This window comes from Pelecanus crispus, chromosome 1 (assembly GCF_030463565.1).
Source record: "Pelecanus crispus isolate bPelCri1 chromosome 1, bPelCri1.pri, whole genome shotgun sequence".
Classification (NCBI taxonomy): Eukaryota; Metazoa; Chordata; class Aves; order Pelecaniformes; family Pelecanidae; genus Pelecanus; species Pelecanus crispus.
Genome location: NC_134643.1, coordinates 46,375,258 through 46,397,174, shown reverse-complemented (window position 1 = coordinate 46,397,174; position 21,917 = coordinate 46,375,258). Strand labels below are relative to the sequence as shown.

General features: G+C 38.8%; 1 protein-coding gene across 4 annotated transcripts in view; it reads left to right on the top strand.

Moving 5' to 3' along the window:
• Positions 1 to 21,917, top strand: part of PPFIA2 (PPFI scaffold protein A2) — a 345,661-nt gene that overhangs the window by 173,123 nt on the left and 150,621 nt on the right. For 2 of the 4 annotated variants that reach the window (XM_075727716.1, XM_075727714.1), the window contains exon 2: positions 1,941 to 2,003. The exons of the other annotated variants lie outside the window; for them this stretch is intronic. In XM_075727716.1, the coding sequence (XP_075583831.1) occupies positions 1,941 to 2,003 (63 nt within the window). The remainder of the gene's footprint in view (positions 1 to 1,940; positions 2,004 to 21,917) is intronic. 4 annotated transcript variants of the gene reach the window in all.

The following is a 21,917-nucleotide window of genomic DNA, read 5'->3' as shown; positions in this document are numbered from 1 at the left end:
ACAAAAGTGCAAAATTATCAGAAAACATCATGAGACGTACATAAATTAAAAAATGTGCAAAAATGTTTGAACTATTTGCACATGAATCCAGGTGCACTTGTTTCAAACCTTTTTTAGTAGTTGTATATGTATAAACAATGAGATTAAATTTACTAAGCATTAAACCATTATTAAATAAAGATGTGTGAGACTGAAATATGAATGGATAAAGTTTATAATGTGTATGTTTTCTTGTGCTGAGATATTGTTTATTTAAAACAGTGTCATGCTGACATAATGTGGGCTGTGTTTTCCCTACAAAATTCTGGAGCAACAGTGGTTTTTAAAGATCCATCTAAATATGATACATGAATTGACCATGAAGTTGCTTTGCATGGATATGTTCTTTTCAAAAGTAGCTGCTTTGTATGAAGTGAAATCTCCTTTTAAAAAACAATAAAAAAGCATTATAAAAATGTTTTCAAATATTTAAGGTTGTAAACCTAAAGAAGGGAAATCTGATACAAGCAAGTTAAGAACTTGCCAGCGTATGTGGAGTTTTGCTTAAAATTCGAGTTTTACTCTTTTTGTTACCACTAATAGCATAATTCTCCTTTAAAACATTGCAAGTTTAACTATTTCAAATATTTAAAAACTGTTGCAAATCACAATGTGAAGTTCATTGGCAATATATTGTTTGTAGATAGATGAACATGGATACGTGCCTGTGGTTGTTATTAAAGATATTGATAATGTGAACATTTTTGTTTACTGCAAAAGTAAGTCATAATATATAGTCAGGCTTCACTTCCTCATAAATTATAATAGTAAAGTCATTATAAAACACATCTAGCAATATGTTGTATTTTCCAAATGTTATATTGTGCTATTAAAAGTACTTGAATTGAAAAATACTGTCTTTTTCTCAGTTCTGAATATCAGGTTTACTGAACTGAGTTGGTAAATAGTTACAGAAATAAAGCTTAGGTCAATATTTACTTTGAGAGATGATGAAGCTCAACTATAATTAGCATGAACATTGTATGTATTGTTACATATGCTTTCAACAATGGAAAGAAATTGTTTAGAGGTTTAGTCTAGAACTGGTTTGGGTTTTGTTTTGTTTTGTTTTCAAATGGCAGTGAGGATAGATTGAACCAGAGGTTTAAAAAGTACTTCTAGAACTTTTTGAAAATTTCTGTTGTTAATTTCCTCTGAATTAAATATTGAGATCTGAAGAAATGTCATCTGGTTAGATTGCCTAGTAGTCAGGGTCTTTCTAAAGAAGAATGTTGTACGTTGGGCTCTGCAAAAATAAATGAAAAAGTCATGAAAAAGGAGGGAAAATAGCATTCAATGCTAAAATACATTCTTCAGATAGCTGAAGGGACTTCCAGATTTTTAACTGCATGTAGCTTTTTCCCTACTATTTTTCCACTCCCATGATTGTTTGGTGCAACAGAGAAGTCTGAGACAGCATGAAAAATTTATCAATTTAATAGGCAAATTCTACCTAATAATAGGTTCACTCCTTTCGAAGTCTTTCCGTAAAATGTTTTAATCTGGGGTAAAAGATCCTACTTTCTTCAAAACTCACAAACAGGTAAAACTCTTGCTTTATGTAGAGACCTCGGATTAAAGTTAGCCATGGAGCTATGATTATTTCTCCATAGTTATCTGACTGTTTGACAGTGCTTCAGAGTTCACTTCTGTGAACACAGTACAGAACACTGAAGTGACTTACTATTTGGTTGTTCTCAGCACCTCACGAGCCAGGAGATGTAACAATACTTTCAATTTTTTTGTGTGAATTTCAGTTGAGCCACGTTTTTGTTCTCTTAGATCAGCTTGCTTGAATGATAATTACATTCATCTTGTTATCATGGTGTAATTTAAATATACTGTAGCACTGTACAAAATTCTGTTCCATTCAGCGGAATCTCTGTTGCCCCCTTTTTCAGATGACGGTTGCTGCTGGTACGAGCATTGAGAATAACATTCAAAGGACCATATCCTGCCCTAATGTATGTTCAAAATATCTTGGATTTTTTTGTAATTTAAATGCAAAGCCTCCTTATGTGAATTTGATATTTTGTTGCCCACAGAAGCTTGTGCATCTCGAGGTTACTTCACATGATATATTTCAGGGTCAATGAATATTGTACTACAAGTGAGGTCTCAGCCTATCAAAATTACCGAATTACTGTCATTTTTTTCTACATGGTTTGATGGCGCAGCTAAATAAAGACAATCATAATACATCCTTCTGCGTTTACCTTGCTTCCCACCCAGCTCAATGCTCCTGTCAGTTGAAATCAGTAGAACAGCAATAGGCAAAATGAGGAAAGCAATGAGAGGTTATATTTATTCTACTTAACCTTGTTCTAAATTGGATTTTGATATAAAGATGTGTAATAATAAATTTGGAAAGAAGGTAATTTCATTTTTCTTGCTTAAACAAATATATCCCATGACTTAGAATAGAAGAAGGGAGGAGCTACTATTGCTCATGAAACATAGAATAGGAAATCTATGTTGTTAACGAAAGAAGCAAATGATTCACTTGTAGTATAATAGGTCATTTATCTTTTTTTACTAAAACTATTCAGGTAATGGAAATTCATTGGGCCAAAATTGAACGCTTATACATTAATGGGGAAACATTAATGAGAATTTGGAATGTACCATGGAGAAAAGACTGTGGCTCTGATTATATAGAAGCTATTTTTTTATCATGTAATGTGTTCAATAATTTATCTTTCAGCTAAAGATTATCATGTTTGTAGGGGAAATGGCAGAAGGAATTCTGGCTAAACATTTCCATCACCTTAAGTTCTTTTAAGATATAACGAATAATCAAAGTATAAGCACTATATAGTTAAAATAATTAATAGCTAAGAGAAAAAATACTGTGATTTAATATTGGCAATAAGTTAGTTCATCCTCCCTATCTGGGAAAAAAATTCAACATCTTAAACCAATCTTTTTTCTGGAAAGTTTGTGCTCTTAAGGGAACATAGAGAAATTCTTTACACTGCATTTTTAGAAGATACTGCATCTGACTGTCTGAATCATTATGGATTTCTGAATACATTCCTTGAATGGACCAATATTATAAATTCTTGGCTGGCTATGCTTTGTATTGTTCGATTTCTTGTTTTAGACTTGCTTCTATGCAGAGGAAAAAAGCTTCCTCAGTACATAATGTATGATTAATCTCCAATCTCTTCCAGATTTTCAACATGACTTTAACTTCTCCAAGGCAATTTTAGTATTTCAGTTTGCACATAGTACCATTTTTAATGGAACATAGTAATATGAAGGATAATAATATGACAGAATTGGCAAGCATGGAAAAATGCAGGATTTCAGATTTAGTTAGAGAAATCTGTACCAGTACTTCAAAATTGTTTGTGGAATTCTGGTGTGTTTTCTTTTTTTGAAAAGTACATTAAGACAGGCTCTAAATAGATGTTTTCTTAAAAGAATGAAATAAACCAACAACTCAGAGGTTACTTTTTATTCTTTGGATTATATCCATTACCACTAAAATCAGTAAGCAATTCATTAACTGCCATTAAACAAGAATATCCTTATTCTTTCCTTTAGAGATTACAAGAGCTGTCATTGTAAACTACAGTTCGTAATTATACCCCATTTTTAATTTTGTTCCTTCTCTTTGGACTTCTGTGAGGCTTTTTTTTCTCCAAAAAGAAATATATCAACCTCCACAAGAAAGGGACTAAAATTTAGAATTCATTAAATGCTCTTCTAACTCCATCTCTTGATTTTCCTCTCTAAAGTTTAATGTTTAATTTAATGTCTCTGTTCTAGGGACAGTGGAGTCAGTCTCACATGTTGGCTCTCTGAATGTATCAGTCTTTCTCAGTTGACTAAGAAGAGCACCTAAGAGGCCATCTTGGCTTAGATACCTTGCTTATAGGTGATTAAAATTAAGTAATACAATCCCTGTTTTCCCAATTTAAGATGATTAGGACAAGAATTACCTCAACAAACTGTAGCCTCCTTAAAAGCCTGGTGTTCAATTAAGCTGTGATGCAGCTGCTTTCAATGAAGAAAACAAGGTCTGCCATTTGAAGAATCATCCCCTCTTAAGATAGCTTGGATGGATTGTCACTGAGCGGTCTTTTTCTCTTAGCTTAACAGTAGGTTAGGTGACTAGCTCAGCCTAGACATTAAAGACCATTCCCAAAGCTGAAACTTTAGATAACAGCGAAAAACCTTGCAATTCAGTTGAAAGACTAGGCTTTAAAATTTCCTTCTGAAATCTCTCCATGAACTAAAAAGACTTCTTAAATGTTCTTTAATAAAAAAGTTAGTTCCCATTCTTGTTTTCACTTTTAGTGTAAATGCACTAAAAATAAAAACTTTCATGTTTAAAACTACTGTTTATTTCCTCCCCAGAGGAAAATAACATAGTTCAGTCACAAAGGGTGTGAAACAAGCACTTGCCATTATTATTTACTTATAGCCAAAGTAATTTTCAAGTGGTCATGAGGCCTAATTTTAGATTCTCACTTTATAAATAGGTGCAAATAACCAAATTCTTAACTCTGAAAACTCTTAACAAGGAGATACAGTGTTTGTTCTGTTTCAGACTTCCAAATAATTCTCAGTGAAAGTTTATCTTATGCAGATGATTTTTTATACTTGAATTCCTCAAATTTGTGTTCATTTTTATCAGATTGTTGAATTTATAATAAATAATGACCAAAAATCCTGTTTGATACAAAAGAATCCTGTTCAGAGGCAGAATATAATCCTTATCAACATCTACATGTCATCCAAATGCACAAAGCCTTCAGCAAGAGCGAACAGTGGAAATCTGCACTCACCCTTTCACCCAGTATCTTTCGGGGAGGATAGGAAGGGAAGGCAGTTCTTCTTTGCAAGTACTTCTCTTGGTACAAGATCTACCTGGGGCTCAGTAACAAATGCAAAAGCAGATCCAGCTTCAGTTTAGAGAAATACTGTAACTGAAAAGAGTCATCCAAAACTTGATGAATAATTGCAAAGTGTTTTATTCATTCCTAAATCCTCTAGTTTCCTGATGATTGGAAAGTGTTTATGTAGCTATTCATTACTGAATAAAACCCAGCTCCTTAGACTTTTTCACAAGTACACTTTTATATTATGACTGATTGTTCTTATGCTAATTAGAAAAAAGTTGCTAAAGGAACAACTTAATGCACTTTGTAATATATAAGAAAGAAAATTAATTAAATCATTTATTTTATTCCATTGAATTCCAAACCTGCAATTACCTGTGTGAACCATAGTTTTAATAACTGGCATTAAGGCTGTCGAATCTACAGCTGAAGCTGTTTGAATGCAAGGTAACTTTTCAATTATTGGGCTACATTATTCTGAAATATTTTCTGGTTTCTTGTAATTACTGTGAATTGCACAACTTTGTATTTCTGCCCTTTGTAAAAGGGATAGCTGTGGAGGGTGCTCTCAGAAGCATAAAATTTTCAGTTAGTATATATTGCACTGGTTCAGCATTTTAATTACATGGCATTAATTATACAGTTATAATTACTTATAAAACTCAGTTATTTAGTCAAAAAAAGGCACAATACATTTGATTTGGCTTTTCTGGCTCTTATCTCAGACCTAAAACGTATTTCTAGAAGTACTCATCTAGAAGCAGAGTCTGAGATGCTAAAACTGTACAGAAAACATAGAATAGATTGTTCGTGAGACATGTATGCTAAAATATTTAAAAAGGCTTTATTAAGCCTGAGTAATATCTCTTAATGTGATTAATAGCAAACGTAAGCAGGTTTTTAAATATAAAGGGTGTATAGTATATAATTTTGCTTAATAGAAATACACCGCAAAGCTTGCAATAAAACTGAAACTGAAGAAGAAACTGCAATATATTAAAAATTGAGAACTCGGATATTATGATGATTTTCAAGGTACAATTTTGTGGGCAGTTTCCCACAAATGAAAACGATCTAATTTGTATGCTGTTGCTCCGTGAAGTTTACACCTCCACAGTCTTCATTATAGGCCTCAATTTAGCTTTATTCCCACATAAACTTTCTGTTTTCATTATTATAAATTTTTCATTATTCTAAATTTTTACACGACAGAAGCTAAGTAAAGAAATTGATATTATATACAATAGTAATATGCTATTGCAGTTTATTCCCTTCTCTTATGTATTTTTCGTGGGATACGAAGAGGCACTTAACTGCTAGGTTTGCTGTTTTTCATGCAAGATATCCCAAAACTTGACTGTATCTATATATATATGTATTATTTTTATAGAGAAGTCTTTAAACAACCACTACAATTGCTGTATACTTTGAAAACTCTTGATAAGAAGTAATTTCTGTAGATGTACTCTCAAAGTATACATGCGTTCTAATATGCCTTGATGGACATTATGGATGGATATAGAGTCATTTAGACAGAACAGTCTATCACACTTTGATATCTCAATGCCATTCATTACTTGACGGCTGGAAACAGTGCAAGCTGATGGTCTGAACAAAGACAGGACACTTTGTATGCAGATCCACTTGCTGTGATTGCATGACCTTGAGCTTCTGCAAAATGGCAGTATTAATACTCCTTTTTATTTTTAACAGCTCTTTAAGGTCCACAGTGAAAATGTAAACAGCGAAATACAAAAGAAAATGGTGGCAGATATTAAACATGCTGTTTTCTTCATTCAAAACAGCAGAACTTAAGTCTGTGTTTTTTTTAAAACAAAATTGCTCTATATAATAAATAAAAACATATTTCCCTCCATATAACTGCAATGAAAACGAATTATTTAATGAAGTGGAAAACCAATGCATTTTGTTATTGCACCATCAGCTATTCCACTACTCTTTCATGGAAAAGCCACATTTGTTCTGTATAAAGGGATACATATCTTCAGGAACTCCTCATAGAGCTGGTCTAGAGTAAGTTTAGAATAATTGCTTTGAAAATGCAGCGTTTTTAAATTCCAGCATATGTGATTCAGGCTGTTTTGTTTGTGTAGATGTTTTGATCAGTTGCATAGCTTAATGTGTGTAAATTTTTAACATGATGTTTTTGGTAATCTTATGGCTTTAGACAAGATATAGAGCATATATCTAGACATTTTCTACACTAGTTCTGTAGGAAAACAGCAATTTGCTTATATTTTATCAAATTCGGCTGTTACGCAGCATCTTATGAAACTGCTGATTTTCATTCGTCAGCAATATTAATTCTTTACACTATTTCAAAAGGTGTTTTGGGAGGGTTACAGTAAGTGGGGGAGAGAGAGAGAAAGCTTAGGTAATATACCTTAAAATATCAGTGTACTTATTTTTGTCCCAAAGGAGAAGGAAGATGTACTTCCTATGCTTTCCAGATAATTTTTTTTCTACCTAAGCTTAAATCCTGCTTGTTTTCATAAGTTTGTTCATGTGAATAAGATGAGCATGTTTTTTTCCTTAAGTTTGAGCCAAATGTGTTTATTCTCAGGTAAGCTGAAGCAGAAATCATTTTTTCCATCTTGGGAACATTCCTGAGATTGAGAGGAAAAAATAATCCAAAACTACTACACATAGGAACAAAAAGTCAGAATCCTAAACATAACTACAAACCTCCAACCTTTCTCAGGTTGCTATGAAAGCTCCCTAAGCTTTCAGCACAACTGCTTCAGCTCTTTTTCAACCTTCATAGGATTCAGGGATTTACCAAATGGTGACCTACCTCTCGAAGCTACAAACCCATTTTATGTGTCAGACCCTCTTGGCACATAGATGCCTTATTTTTCTCCATGGAAGGAAAAAAATTGTAGGGAGGTTTCCTTTCTCAAGCTTTTACCCAAACTCCATAGTTCAAAGTCTTCAGGAATTGCTTCATTAGCAAATAAACTTGCAAACAGAAATGCAGGTTCAGTTCATTCTCACTGCTAATGACTGTGCAGCCCTATATTTTGAGCATGACACTAATCTTTTGGCCCTCATCTCCCATTTCCTTACCACAGGGCCAGCAAATCTCACTGTTCAGCTCAACATTTCTGCCCCTGCTCCAGACTTCGTGACAGGCAATTAGCTGCCAGATCTGCTGCCTGGCCAGCTGTCCAAGTGTGTTAAATCCTAAGGCAGAAGGAGAAAGCAGCAATGCGCTGCAACTGGGGAGATGTATCACTGGCAGATGTATGTCTTGGCAACAGCATGGTGTCCTGGTCCTCAAGCATGTGGCTGCACAATGCAAAGCTACGTGCACAATGACAGTGTCCTAGCATAGCTTTGCAAGCACTCCAACACTTTTCCATGGCATTTGGACTGACATAGGCCCAATGCATTGATTCCACTCATTGGAGAGACTGAAAATTGCAAAATGGAAATGAGGACTTCGGAGTTGTAGCAGCATGAGCAAGGGATTTGCAAGGAACAATGCTCAGATGATAATCTAAGTTGTTCCACACCCTTTTAATTTTAATTTTAATTTTTATATATGCACTGGGAATGGACACAGTACCATATGGTTAGCTCTGCTTTCAACTACAGCATGCCAATTTATAGGTGCTTACCTGTTGCATCCTGGGAGGGGAAACAACTTTAAAATCAGTACATCAATCTCATGATGAAGAGCATGATATGAAAAAAAATCTTGCCTGGGTTCACAGAAACTAGATGTTACTAGACAGCTTTACTGAGCAGATCCACTGGAGTGAAATACCCAGAACCCTTAAGCTGGGCATTCCTCTCTCTGTGGCCCACTGAGAGGTTTAATTGTTGTGGTGGGCTGACCTTGGCCAGCAGCCAGACACCCACCCAGCTGTTTCCTCACTCCCCCTCTTCAACAGGGCAGGGGGAGAAAATAGGATGAGAAAGGCTCATAGGTCAAGACAAAGATGGGGAGATCACATACCGGTTACCCCATGGGCAAAACAGACTTGACTTGGGGAAAATTAGTTTAAATTATTGCCGATTTGGATGGTGAGAAACAAAGTCAAAAAATTAAAATAACACCTCCCACACAACCCCACCCTTTCTGCTAGGCTCAACTTCACCCCTTCACTCCCAACTCCTCCATGCCCTCCACCCCGAGCAGCGCAGGGGGATGGGGAATGGGGGCTGGGGTCAGTCCATAACGGCTCCTCTCCGCTGCTCCTTCTTCCTCACGCTTTGCTGTGGCGTGGGGTCCTCCATGTGGGCATCCGCTCCGGTGCCAGGAGCACCTCCTCTTCCTTCTCTGACCTCAGTGTCCACACTGTGGTTTCTCACTCCCTTTTTCTTTCCATCCTCCTTTGCCTGTGTGGCATTTTTTTTACCCTTTCTCACATACACTTTCCCAGAGGCGCCGCCATTTTGTCTGCGGGGCTCAGCCGTGCCCTGCGGGGGGGCGGTTGGAGCCGGCTGGAACCGGCTGTGTCCGGCGCGGGGCAGCCCCGGCCTCTCCTCACACAGGCCCCTGCAGCCCCCCCGGGGCGCCTGCGCCCAGGACACCTCTATAGCTATGCGCTGAGTATGCCTCACACTGGCAAATCTGCAGACAGGGTTGAGTACTGCCATGCTCATCTAGTAACTGAGATGAAAATGTCCAGCTTTCAGACTCCTCTACAAACCACCATCTGCAAGAGCAGATGAAGAAAAGTTGACCACCAGAGGCTTTCTCCCTCTTCAGCTCATGTCACCTCTCAAACCAGCTTCCATGTGCTTTCAGGAAAGGAGCTGAAAAGAACAGAAGCACTTACCTAGCATTTTCTGGTTTCTTCTAGACTTCCCCACTGTTTTTCTCTTTTTCTGTTGTTTTTTGTTTTCCCTCCTGCTTCTGAGACACGTCTGTCATGGTTTAACCCCAGCCAGCAGCTAAGCACCACGCAGCCGCTCGCTCACTCCCCCTGCCCTGATGAGAGAATCGGAAGAGCAGGAGTGAGAAAAACTCCTGGGTTGAGATAAGAACAGTTTAATAACTGAAACAAAAGTAAAGTAAAATAGTAGTAGTAATAATAACAACAATATAATAATAATAATAATAATAATAATAATAATAATAATAATAATAATAATAATTTACAAAGCAAGTGATGCACAATGCAATTGCTCACCACCCGACGACCGATGCCCAGACATTTTCCCAAGCAGCGATCGCTGCTCCCCGGCCAACCACCCCCCCCCCCAGTTTCTATACTGAGCATGATGTCATATGATATGGAATAGCCCTTTGGTCAGTTTGGATCAACTCTTCTGGCTGTGCCCCCTCCCAGTTTCTTGTGCACCTGGCAGAGCATGGGAAGCTGAAAAGTCCTTGACTAGCATAAGCAGTATTTAGCAACAACTAAAACATCAGCGTGTTATCAACATTCTTCTCCTACTAAATCCAAAACACAGCACTGTGCCAGCTACGAGGAAGAAAATTAACTCTATCCCAGCTGAAACCAGGACAGTATCCCCTTTTCCTCTCTTTTGATATATACACACAGACATCATTCCCTTAATCTGTGGGCCATCCCTCTAAAATGTCCATTGAGTTCATTTAGCCCATGACTTTGGGTTCCATCTGTCTTCACAGTCTTTCAGAGCAGGAGAGGTGGTGTGCGGTGTTGGATTGTTGCATGCTGAAGGCAGTTCTCGTTCCAACGCTACTGTACTTTGCTTGGTTTCATCAAAGTTCATCTTCATTAAGCTGGGCAATTCTTACTGTAATACCATTGATGAGGCATATAGCAAACATAAAAGAGATAACATGCAGTATTATATAGCAATTAACATCATACAATTCAGTTCATTGGCTATTTTCACCTAAAATCAAATCCCCTTGAGGTACACATTGGACTTGCCCATCCTTTTGCATCACCCACCAAGTGCACCCAGGTCCTTGAGCAAAAGCAATCCCATGAATGGGTTTGCCTTTGCCTGAGGGGGAAGTAACCCAGACTGTCTTCCCCAGCATATTTTTTACGTGCACTACAGGGACTTTATCTCCTTCTACAGTATGTAAAAGTTTTGATTGGGCTGGACCAGCTCAATTGGCAGATCCCCTAGTGTTGGCTAACCAGGTGGCTTTTGCTAAATGTGTATCCCAATGTTTGAATGTCCCATCACCATTGCTCTCAGGGTAGTCTTTAACAGCCCATTGCATAGTTCGATTTCCCTGGAGGCTGGTGCATGATAAGGGATGTGATATACCCGATCAATGCTGTGCTCTTTGGCCCAGGTGTACATGAGGTTGTTTCGGAAATGAGTCCCGTTGTCTGACTCATTTCTTTCTGGGGTGCCATGTCACCACATGACTTGCTTTTCAAGGCCCAGGATGGTGTTCCGGGCAGCGGCATGGGGCACAGGATATGTTTCCAGCCATCCAGTGGTTGCTTCCACCATGGTGAGCACATAGCGCTTGCCTTGGCGGGTTTGTGGGAGCATGATGCAATCAATCTGCCAGGCCGCCCCATATTTGTATTTCAACCATTGTTCACTATACCCGAGGGGCTTGAACCGCTTGGCTTGTTTGATTGCAGCGCGTATTTCACATTCATGAATAACCTGTGCAATACTGTCCATAGTTAAGACCACCCCTCGATCACGAGCTGATCTATATGTTGCATCTTTTCCTTAATGGCCTGAAGTTTCCTGGGCCCACCAACCTATAAATAATTCACCCTTATGTTGCCAGTCCAGATCTGCCTGAGCCACTTCAATCTTAGCAGCCTGATCCACCTGCTGGTTGTTTTGATGTTCTTCAGTGGCCCGACTCTTGGGTACGTGAGCATCTATGTGACGAACTTTTACAACCAGGTTCTCTACCCTGGCAGCAATATCTTGCCATAATGCGGCGGCCCAGATCGGTTTGCCTCTGCGCTGCCAGTTGCTTTGCTTCCATTGATGCAACCACCCCCACAGGGCATTTGCCACCATCCATGAGTCAGTATAGAAATAAAGGACTGGCCACCTTTCTCTTTCAGCAATATCTAAAGCCAGCTGGATAGCTTTCACCTCTGCAAACTGACTCGACTCCCCTTCTTCTTCAGCAGTTTCTGCAACTTGTCGTACAGGACTCCATACAGCAGCTTTCCATCTCCAATGCTTTCCCACAAGACGACAGGACCCATCAGTGAGCAGGGCATATTGCTTTTCATTTTCTGGCAATTTATTATACAGTGGGGCCTCTTCAGCATGTGTCACCTCCTCCTCTGGTGATATTCCAAAACTTTTGCCTTCTGTCCAGTCCATGATCACTTCCAAGATTCCTGGGCGACTGGGGTTTCCTATTCAAGCCCGTTGTGTGATTAGTGCAACCCACTTATTCCATGTAGTATCAGTTGCATGATGTGTAGAGGGGACCCTCCCTTTGAACATCCAGCCCAGTACCGGCAGTCAGGGTGCCAGCAGGAGCTGTGCTTCAGTACCAACCACTTCCGAAGCTGGAACCCCTTCATAGGCTGCCAATATCTCTTTCTCAGTTGGAGTATAGCGGGCTTCGGATCCTCTGTATCCCCAACTCCAAAATCCTAGGGGTTTACCTCGAGTCTCCTCTGGTGCTTTCTGCCAGAGGCTCCAGGTAGGGCCATTCTCCCCAGCTGCAGTGTAGAGCACATTTCTTACATCTTGTTCTCCCTTGAGTGGCCCAAGGGCTACTGCATGAACTATGTCCCGTTTAATTTGCTCAAAGGCTTGTTGTTGCTCAGGGCCCCATTTGAAATCATTCTTCTTCCGGGTCACCTGGTAAAGAGGGCTTACAATCAGACTGTAATTTGGAATATGCGTTCTCCAAAAACCCACAACACCTAAGACAGCTTGTGTTTCCTTTTTGCTAGTTGGTGGGGACATAGCTGTTATTTTGTTGATCACATCCATTGGGATCTGATGACGTCCATCTTGCCATTTTATTCCTAAAAACTGGATCTCCTGTGCAGGTCCCTTGACCTTACTTTGTTTTATGGCAAAACCGGCCTTCAGAAGGATTTGAACTATTTTCTTTCCCTTCTCAAAAACTACTTCTGCTGTGTTGCCCCACACAATGATGTCATCAATGTACTGCAGATGTTCTGGAGCTTCACCCTGTTCCAGTGCTGTCTGGATCAGTCCATGGCAAATGGTGGGGCTTTGCTTCCACCCCTGGGGCAGTCAATTCCAGGTGTACTGAACACCCCTCCAAGTGAAAGCAAACTGGAGTCTGCACTCTGCTGCCAAAGGGATTGAGAAAAACACATTAGCGATATCAGTTGTGGCATACCGCTTGGCTGCCTTTGACTCCAGTTTGCATTGAAGTTTTAGCATGGCCGGTACGGCAGCACTCAGTGGTGGTAACTTTGTTCAGGCCATGATAGTCCACTGTTAGTCTCCACTCCCCATTAGACTTTCGCACTGGCCATATGGGACTGTTAAAGGGTGAGTGAGTCTTGCTGATAAATCTCTGGCTCTCCAGTTGACAAATCAGGTTATGGATGGGAACCAGGGAGTCTCGGTTGGTGCGATATTGCCGCCAGTGCACTGTTGTGGTAGTGATCAGCACCTGTTGTTCTTCGACGCTCAGCAACCCCACAATAGAAGGGTCCTCTGAGAGACCGGGCAAGGTGGACAGCTATTTAATTTCCTCCATGTCCAAGGCAGCTATACCAAAAGCCCACCGGTACCCTTTTGGGTCCTCTCCTGAGGTAGTGCCAGGGATGTATGGAGCGTCTGGGCCAGTCACAATGGGGTGCTTCTGCCACTCATTCCTGGTCAGGCTCACTTCAGCCTCCAATACTGTTAGCTGTTGGGATCCCCCTGTCACTCCAGAAATACAGATGGGTTCTGCCCCTATATAGCTTGATGACATTAGGGTACACTGCACTGGTGTCCACTAGAGCCTTATACTCCTGTGGATCTGATGTGCCAGGCCATCGAAGCCACACAGTCCAGTAAACACAAATGTCCCTTTCCTCCACCTGGCTGGAGGCAGGGCCCCTCTAACACTGGTCATAGTATTCGTTGTTCACTTCTTGTAAATGTGAATCAAAAGTCCCTTGATCAAGATCAGAAGTAAAATTAGCCCTCTTACTCTGTCTGGAGATCTGCTCACTGGAAACTGGAGCTGCGGTTTTCCTGGGAGAACCACCTTTTGTAGTAGTTTTTCCTTGCAACTCACGCACCCGTGCCTCTAGGGCTGAGGTAGATTTCCCATCCCACTTCCTCATGTCCTCTCCGTGATTATGCAGGTAAAACCACAGGGTGCCCCATGGTGTGTCCTCTGTATCCTCTCTTTTGAGCATACGGATATTGGCTCCTAATGGCTGAGATACTGGTCCATACAGGTGGGGAGTAGGACAGATCCTCTCTGAGTTGCTAGAACTCTCGTGACAGTTTTTCAGACAGTTTTTCAACAGCCGAGACACAGGCCCATAGGGAGGAAGAGATACTTTCTTCGTATTCCCGGAGTCGGCTAGCCACTTCATCCACCTTTGGTACCTCTTCATCTTTCCAGGTCAGTATTGCCAGTATTGCTTTCCAGGTCAGTATTGTTGGTGCGCTCTGTACCACCTTCCGCCACGTGGGTCATGTGCACCTGACTTCATCTGGATCTTTGGGTAACTGCTCATTGTTCAGGTCACTATAGATCACCTCCAGCACGCTTAATTCCCTCAGGTACTGGCTACCTTTCTCTGCGGTGGTCCATTTGCCTGGACGATGTATAACACTACCTTGAAGGGATAGCTTTCCTTCATGCTTGACAGAAGTCACCTCCAGAGGCTGAGGATTTGCGTCCCTTTTCCAATTTCTTTGTCAATGCCCCCTTCCCTAGAAAGGGATCCCAGCTGCTTGGCTTCCTTACCCTCTAAATCCAGGCTACTGGCCCCGTTATCCCAGCATTGGAGCAGCCAGGTGATGATGTGCTTGCCTGGATGACGACTGAAATCTTTTCACATATCTCGCAGCTCATGCAGGGATAGGGATCGGGTGGTTACCATCTCATTTATGGGTTCTTCCTCCTCTGGTTCTCATGATGGCCCTGGTTCATGTTCATCCCTTACTAAACGAGCTGATTTTCTCGTGTATTTTTTCTTCTGTATAGGGGCAACTGATACCGGCGTGGGTTGGTTCTCTGGTTTAGCCACGGTGCCTGTCACTGGGGTTGGAGTGGCTGCAGTGCCTGTGGCGGAGGTGGGAGTGGCCACAGTGCCTGTGGCGGGGGTCTGAGTAGCCACAGTGCTTGTTGTTTCGTCATCAGATCCAGATCTTTTGAGGGTACTGACTAGTGTTGACCATGGCTCGACAGGCATGGGCCAGCCCCCAGCATGTTGCAATGATTTGTGTCTCTCTGGAGTTGCCAGGGTGACAACATACTTTTTCCAAATACTTTACTAATTCTTCAGGATTCTGCACTTGATCAGGGGTGAAGTTCCAAAGCGCTGGACGTGCCCACTGTTGTAGGTACTTGCCCATACTATCCCACACACCCTGCCACTCATAACTTTCTAGCCTTGGGGCAGATCTCTGGATGATTTTCTTAAATTGCTTACTAACCTTTATCAAAACTGAAACAATATTCCCAAGAAGTATCAATAGAAGTATCTTAACTGCCCAGGGATGTTCAAGATACTGAAAAGTTATTGTAATGAAGGAGGAAACATTATAGAAGAAGGCAGCAAAAGTGCCATTCTGTATTTCCTCCACAACAAACCTGAAAAGCTGAAAAGTCCTTGACTAGCATAAGCAGTACTTAGCAACAAAGAAAACATCAGTGTGTTATCAACATTCTTCTCCTACTAAATCCAAAACACAGCACTATGCCTGCTACTAGGAAGAAAATTAACTCTATCCCAGCTGAAACCAGGACAACATCTTAAGGAAGGACGCTTTCAGGCCACAGAAGGAAGATCTAGATTTGCAAAGAACTATGCTTTGCCTGATTTTCAAAGGAAATCTGTGCATATAAGGAATTCCTTTGGGGAGAAGAGCAGATTTTCATTGGTTTGGTAACATTTTGCCTCAGTATTATTGCTGAGAAAAATCTTAATCCTATCACCAGAAAATAGATGGGAGGAAATCATTCCATGACAGAGATTTAATGCATAGGAAAAAATTTTCTAGATAACAGTGATGCCTCTAGATACTTTCAGTTACTACTTTTCCGGAATTTGCATTTGTCTTGGAAAACAGATACCGAAGAGCCACCAGCTGTTAATGACTGAGAAATAACTCATCTGGTAAAGGCCAATTGGCAAATTCCTTTTATAGAATATAGAATAAAAGAACACCATCCATCCCTTTGCTGTACCCTCCTACTCCAGTCCAAATGTTACTGTTGACACTTTCCTGAACACTTTTTATGCTGAGTTAAGAGGGCTGGAAAGAGAGCTTGACTCTTTGCTGCAGCCATTTGCAGGCTCAGTCATCATCCCCTTCTAATAACATAATCTCAGTTTTATTCCGTTTCAAGGAGCTGTATTCATCTTGACACCATCATGAATCAAAACAAAGTTTACACCCCAGCATTCTTACTGGTCCTTACAAAAAAACCCCACCAAACACAGAGCCAGCAAAGGTGAAAACTGTCCCCGAACCAGTGAAACATTGGGAGAGACTGTCCTCGAAAGATAACTAGTGTGCTTCTTGGCAAATATGAGCCTAAATGTATTTAGAAGATCCTTTTAAATTTTTATTTATCTGTCTTTGCCACATGGCTGTCAAGTACTGTGATTTTGTTAGCATTACAATGTAAAGTCATTTTTAATCTATTCAAGGCATGAGTAATTGCCACTCACTATGATGATCAGTGAAAGTCTGTGATAAAATGCTCACTGACTGTCATCTGAGACTAGGATTTAGATTGCTTGGGATATCTAGCAGTTTCTTAGTCATAATCTTGTTTGTTTGTTTTAAATACTGTGTGTTTATATGCTGATATTTCAATTAAATTAAAGTATCTGAATAAACATCTTCAGCTCTCATTTTAGTAAAAAAGAATTAACTTTGATTACTTATAACTTGATCAGCGCATCAAATTACAGACTTACTTTTCAGCAACCTGTAACACTATTCTTTCTTGCTCTGGTTACATGTAATTTTTATAGCTTCTAAAGATGTTGACTGACTCCTGGCAGTTTAAATAGTGGGTTATTGTGAAAAGAACATTATTCAACATTTAGAATACTTTTAAATGTCATAAAAGATGAAATCTTCCGAAATAGCAGGCCATGTCACTCCCAGTGTGTCTGAAAACAGGTCCACATGTTTCTGTTCTGCACTTTTTCTGCACTACAGATTTGGAAAGTTGTACTGAGTTAGGTTCTACTCTGGGTAAGTGAATGAGGAGGCATTTAAGATAGAAACTCCTGAAGTTAGGACTAGGACCTGTGGAAATAAACAATCAGCTCAGATTCAGTTTATTTTTATGTTTAGATCTCAAGGAATCCTTCAATTAAACTAAGTAATGAAAACTTGAAATTCCTTATTTTCATGGGGTTTTAATTGACAGCAGCAGCAGCTTACAGGTTTTTCTTCCTTCCTATTATATTGAAATAATTGATGGTAGACAATACCACTTCCTAAAGAAATCAGATATTTTTTCATTATGATATTATAACATGCTAATATGTACAAAATACACTTTTAGAATCAGTGTCCAATAGGTTGAAATTGTTTGAATTATACTAAACAGACCATTCAAAGTCTCAAAATGGGATTACTCAAAATCTTAATAATTATGAAAGTTTAAGCTTACATAAACGTGCTATTTTTTTTTACAGATTATGGTAATGAAGATTTTGATTGAATCTTCTAACACATTTTAAAGCTGAAGTGAAATGTACATATTAAGGATGAAACGTCATAATCTAATATGTGTTTAGCCAAAGTTTAAAAACCCTTTTTTTTACACCTATGCAGAAATCTTTATTTTTTATTAAAATACATGCCTAAGCTGCATAATGAACGTGTAAAAGGACAGCCACAAAATGACAGTAAATAATTAGTTCACATAACATCAGTATTAGTCATATTCATGCTACTTACTTTTAATACTGATGTTCAACAGTTCACTGCTGCTGCCCTGGTCTTAAACCTTCACAGAGTGGCAAATTGTGCATTTCTGTTGTGAAGTTTATGAATGCAAGGGTTACGTCGAAATTGCGGTTCGGGAGTTTGATGGGTCATTGCATCCACCCTGTGGTTCTTGTTTGCTGTTCATGGCTGTGACCAGAGCCCATTGCTGTTCCCACCTGCCCTGCCAGCCAGGGTGTTGCTCTTCAGGGGCACCAATGGTTGCAGGTATAAACCACTCTGATTTATGTGAGGATGTGCCCCAGGCACATCCAACCCCATGACTGGAAAGTGTATCTTTTCCCCAACACAGATATAGCTGAGGTGAACATGCTGCCAGGCAAATTTGTTTTAAAATGGAATCAGTTTCTAAAACCATTTAGAAATGGTTTCTAAAAAATGTAGCTATAATCTATGTATATGCATCTAAATTCCTCAGAAGATGGTAGAAGGGATTATATGTGTGACACATAATGAGACAAATCAGTAGCTTTAGTGGGTTAAAACAGTATTACTTCAATCTAAATCCCATAATGCAAAACTTCTGTCATTTAAAATGGCAGTAGCTGCTGGTATTGTGGTTGCTAGCTGTAACAACAGCACTAGTGTAGAGTTTGAGAATAACATGCGAGTTTTGAGAACAACGTAACTCCCACAGATGTTCGGAAAACCCCACTCAAACTTTGATCCTGTGCTTAGTATTTAGAGCTACTCACAGAATTACAATTAAAATCACTGTAGACTCTGAAACAAAGACATTTGATGGATTATATAATCAGATTAGAGCTAGGACTTCAATACTGCTAATAGTTAATGCTGATCGATGCTGAAACATACTTTTGGTGTTGGGATCTCCTGGTCTGTCTTGCTTTTGGTGTATAGCTTTTGCTTAATGAACCTGGGAGCCTTTCTCTCTGGCTGCTGTGGCACCTTTGCTGGAACCAAGGGGAGGCAGAGGAGGAGGCTTCCCATGCAAAGCGGAAAAATCCTGGACTAGAACGAAATAATGATTAGATTGAAACGGGCAGCCAAGGACTGGAAGGGGGAAAATAATGATGAATCATTAAGCATGGAGTCTGGAAGCAGGCAGAGGATCAGAGACACCCGTGGGAACAAGGGCTGGTGGCTGTGGGGGAGGGACACGAACTGAGACAGATGAGAAGTAAGAGGGGAGAAGGAAGTTTTTAATGACACAGCTCTCCCAACTGAAAAAGCAGATCATCAAAAAGAAAACTTTTCATGGAAATGTATCAAGTTTTATAGAATAGGAAAGAAGTCTCAGTTCTAGAGACTGAGGGAGGGTGAAAGCGTGAGAGATACCCACTCAGAAGGTATCCTGAGTTCCAATAGACAAAACTGTGAATGATGGTATAACAGTGGCTTGTGTGCATGAGGCACTGTGGTAGGCACCATAATCCTGGTACTATCACCTAAATAACACTCTTGCTCTCCTCTAATGTAGCCCTTTTACTGTAATTATATATACATACAAATATATTACATTTTGAGTGGTGAGAGAGAAATTTTGTTCTAATTGTTTCCCCAGCCAATAGTTCTGGTTTATTAAATTGCTAATAGTTGTCTGCTAAGAAGAAACAAACATGCCCCAAGAAAGAAAAGGAATTATTTTAAAGGTCACTATTACTTAAGCACTTCTTTCATGCTTACAGCAGGTTGGAGTTAGAAATAATTGGAAAGCATACCGATATTGCACATGACGGATCAGGGGAAAGAGCTTACACCAAAGATTAAGTTATAAATTTCCTCAGTGCCTCAAGGAAGTCATTGGCTTGCAAATGCATAAATGCTTTATACAGTAATGATTGAATATAATACTAAGGCGAGGATTAAACTTTATTTCAGTTTCCCAAAGGAAATTCCAGGGAAAAAAATCTGTACTATGAGAACTCTAAATTGTATATCTCAAATATAGCATATTTATTTTCTTTATCTGAGGAGCCATGATGACAGACCATTAAAAGAAATTTGTTAAGAGAAACTCTCCCTCCAATGTTACATTTACATTCTAATGCTGCTGCAGTGTGAATTAGTTTGTTTGCAAAAAGATAGAAGTGGGAATGTGATCCTTCTGTAGAGTTTGAATTTCATCTGACCTTTGAATTGCACCATTACTTTTTCATTCATATGTAGTAAGCCTATTAAAGGTTATCTGGGTAGTGATACAATGAATTTTGCAACTCTCTTCTTTTTCTGATTAAATTGTTGATGCATTTTAATCTAGGTGAATAAAGCACAAAAAAACTTTAGAAGAGCTTATTTGTTGTCTGATCTTTGTTATATCTAATTACTGTATGTGTGTAAAATATTTATTTTTTGATCTAGATATGTCCGTCCTTTGTATTACACATCTTAGAGACCCAACAATATCAAATTATTAGCATCAACTGGCTTCCTATTCCATTATTCCCTATCTTGTATTTTACATAGTAAAAGACATAATTATACAGTAAGGCATAATTATAGGGTAAGGGAGAAGTGTGAAGAGACAGATAATTTGAAATAAGAGAAATATTTAAAAATTAAACAGAAAGAACAAAAAGAAACATATTTAGGGACAAGTGAGCAGAAAAAAACCTTATGAAGATACTTCTAGAAAGGCATCCTGTGATCTGCTAAACATATTAGACAGTGTCTCTCTTAAACGTATACTTTTTCTATATGAATAGATTATTCCCCAGACAAATAACGAACAAATTTTACTACCATGACTTCTTGATTTTGATGCATATTGAGTTACTTCTCAGCTTTATTATTCTTGCAATTAGACTTAACTCAAATTTTATACAAATGGAAAAGAATCCTTTTCAGATCTTAGTTTTAAAGACTTCTCAAGATTAGTCTGGCTCTGTCTAAATTTCTGTTCTGAGAGTAGTATTAGCATAATTCTGAAAACTGGATAGTGAGAAATCATAATAAATTTTACATAAAGTGAATAGTTTCTCAATTTTTTAAAATATTAATTAAAAAATGTCCTTGAAGAAATAACCTTATTTTATTTTTATAAAATAAAAAGTAAATTGAGTTCTCCTGTCTTCTCTTTGGTCGCATCCTCCAGGTGAGGATCAAAAATTATTAGCAATTTTTAAATTTTGTCATGATTTATGGGATCAACTAGTACTGCATTTGAGGAATAGATAGATTAATTTTGAAATAATTGACAAAGATTCAGTTGAGGATACTTTGAAGCATGGATGTCCAGTTAGATTTAGATGCAGAGCATGTGCTGGGAGGCTGGTTTCCTCTCAGAAGTCCTTAAATATCTTGTCATGAGCTCATTCTGTGCCTCCCCTTGAAGGGCATGATCCCTACCAGGGAGAGGGAGAAAGAGAGCAAGAATGTATTTGGTTACAAGATTATAGGGATAGAAGCAGAACAGTTTCCACTTTGTAAAATTATCAAAGAAATAAAAATAGTTTGTGTATATTGTGAAAAAAGCCTTACTGGATTTCAAAAGTGATAGAAGTACCCCTTAAAATGGTCTAATTTTTCTGCTGAATTAAATAAGTACTTTACTATTGACTTCAATATATTTTGCTCATTTTCATCAGATGAAAATTTGGTACTTCTCTTTGATCTACTATTTTGCTAAAGCAAAATAATTAGAAAATTACTGAAATACTATTAGCTCAAGCTTACACTGGAAATCTATTTCTTCTTGCTGTCATGTAAAAGGAGTTTTATATTTCCATTTAGTTTCAGAATGATTTTGGGGTTTTTTTTTCAGGCAAGTATCATTACTGAAACTTTAAATTAGTTTTCTTTTTCAAATATCATCCTCAAATTTCATAATACATTTTTATTTGTTCAATAAGCAGTGTCTTTGATATTTCTCTTTAAAGCAGATGAAAATAGATACAGAACTAACCACTTGTTCAACTCAACTGATTTTAAAATATTGGGTAAGCATCAATATTTATCTTGAAAGGAATCAAT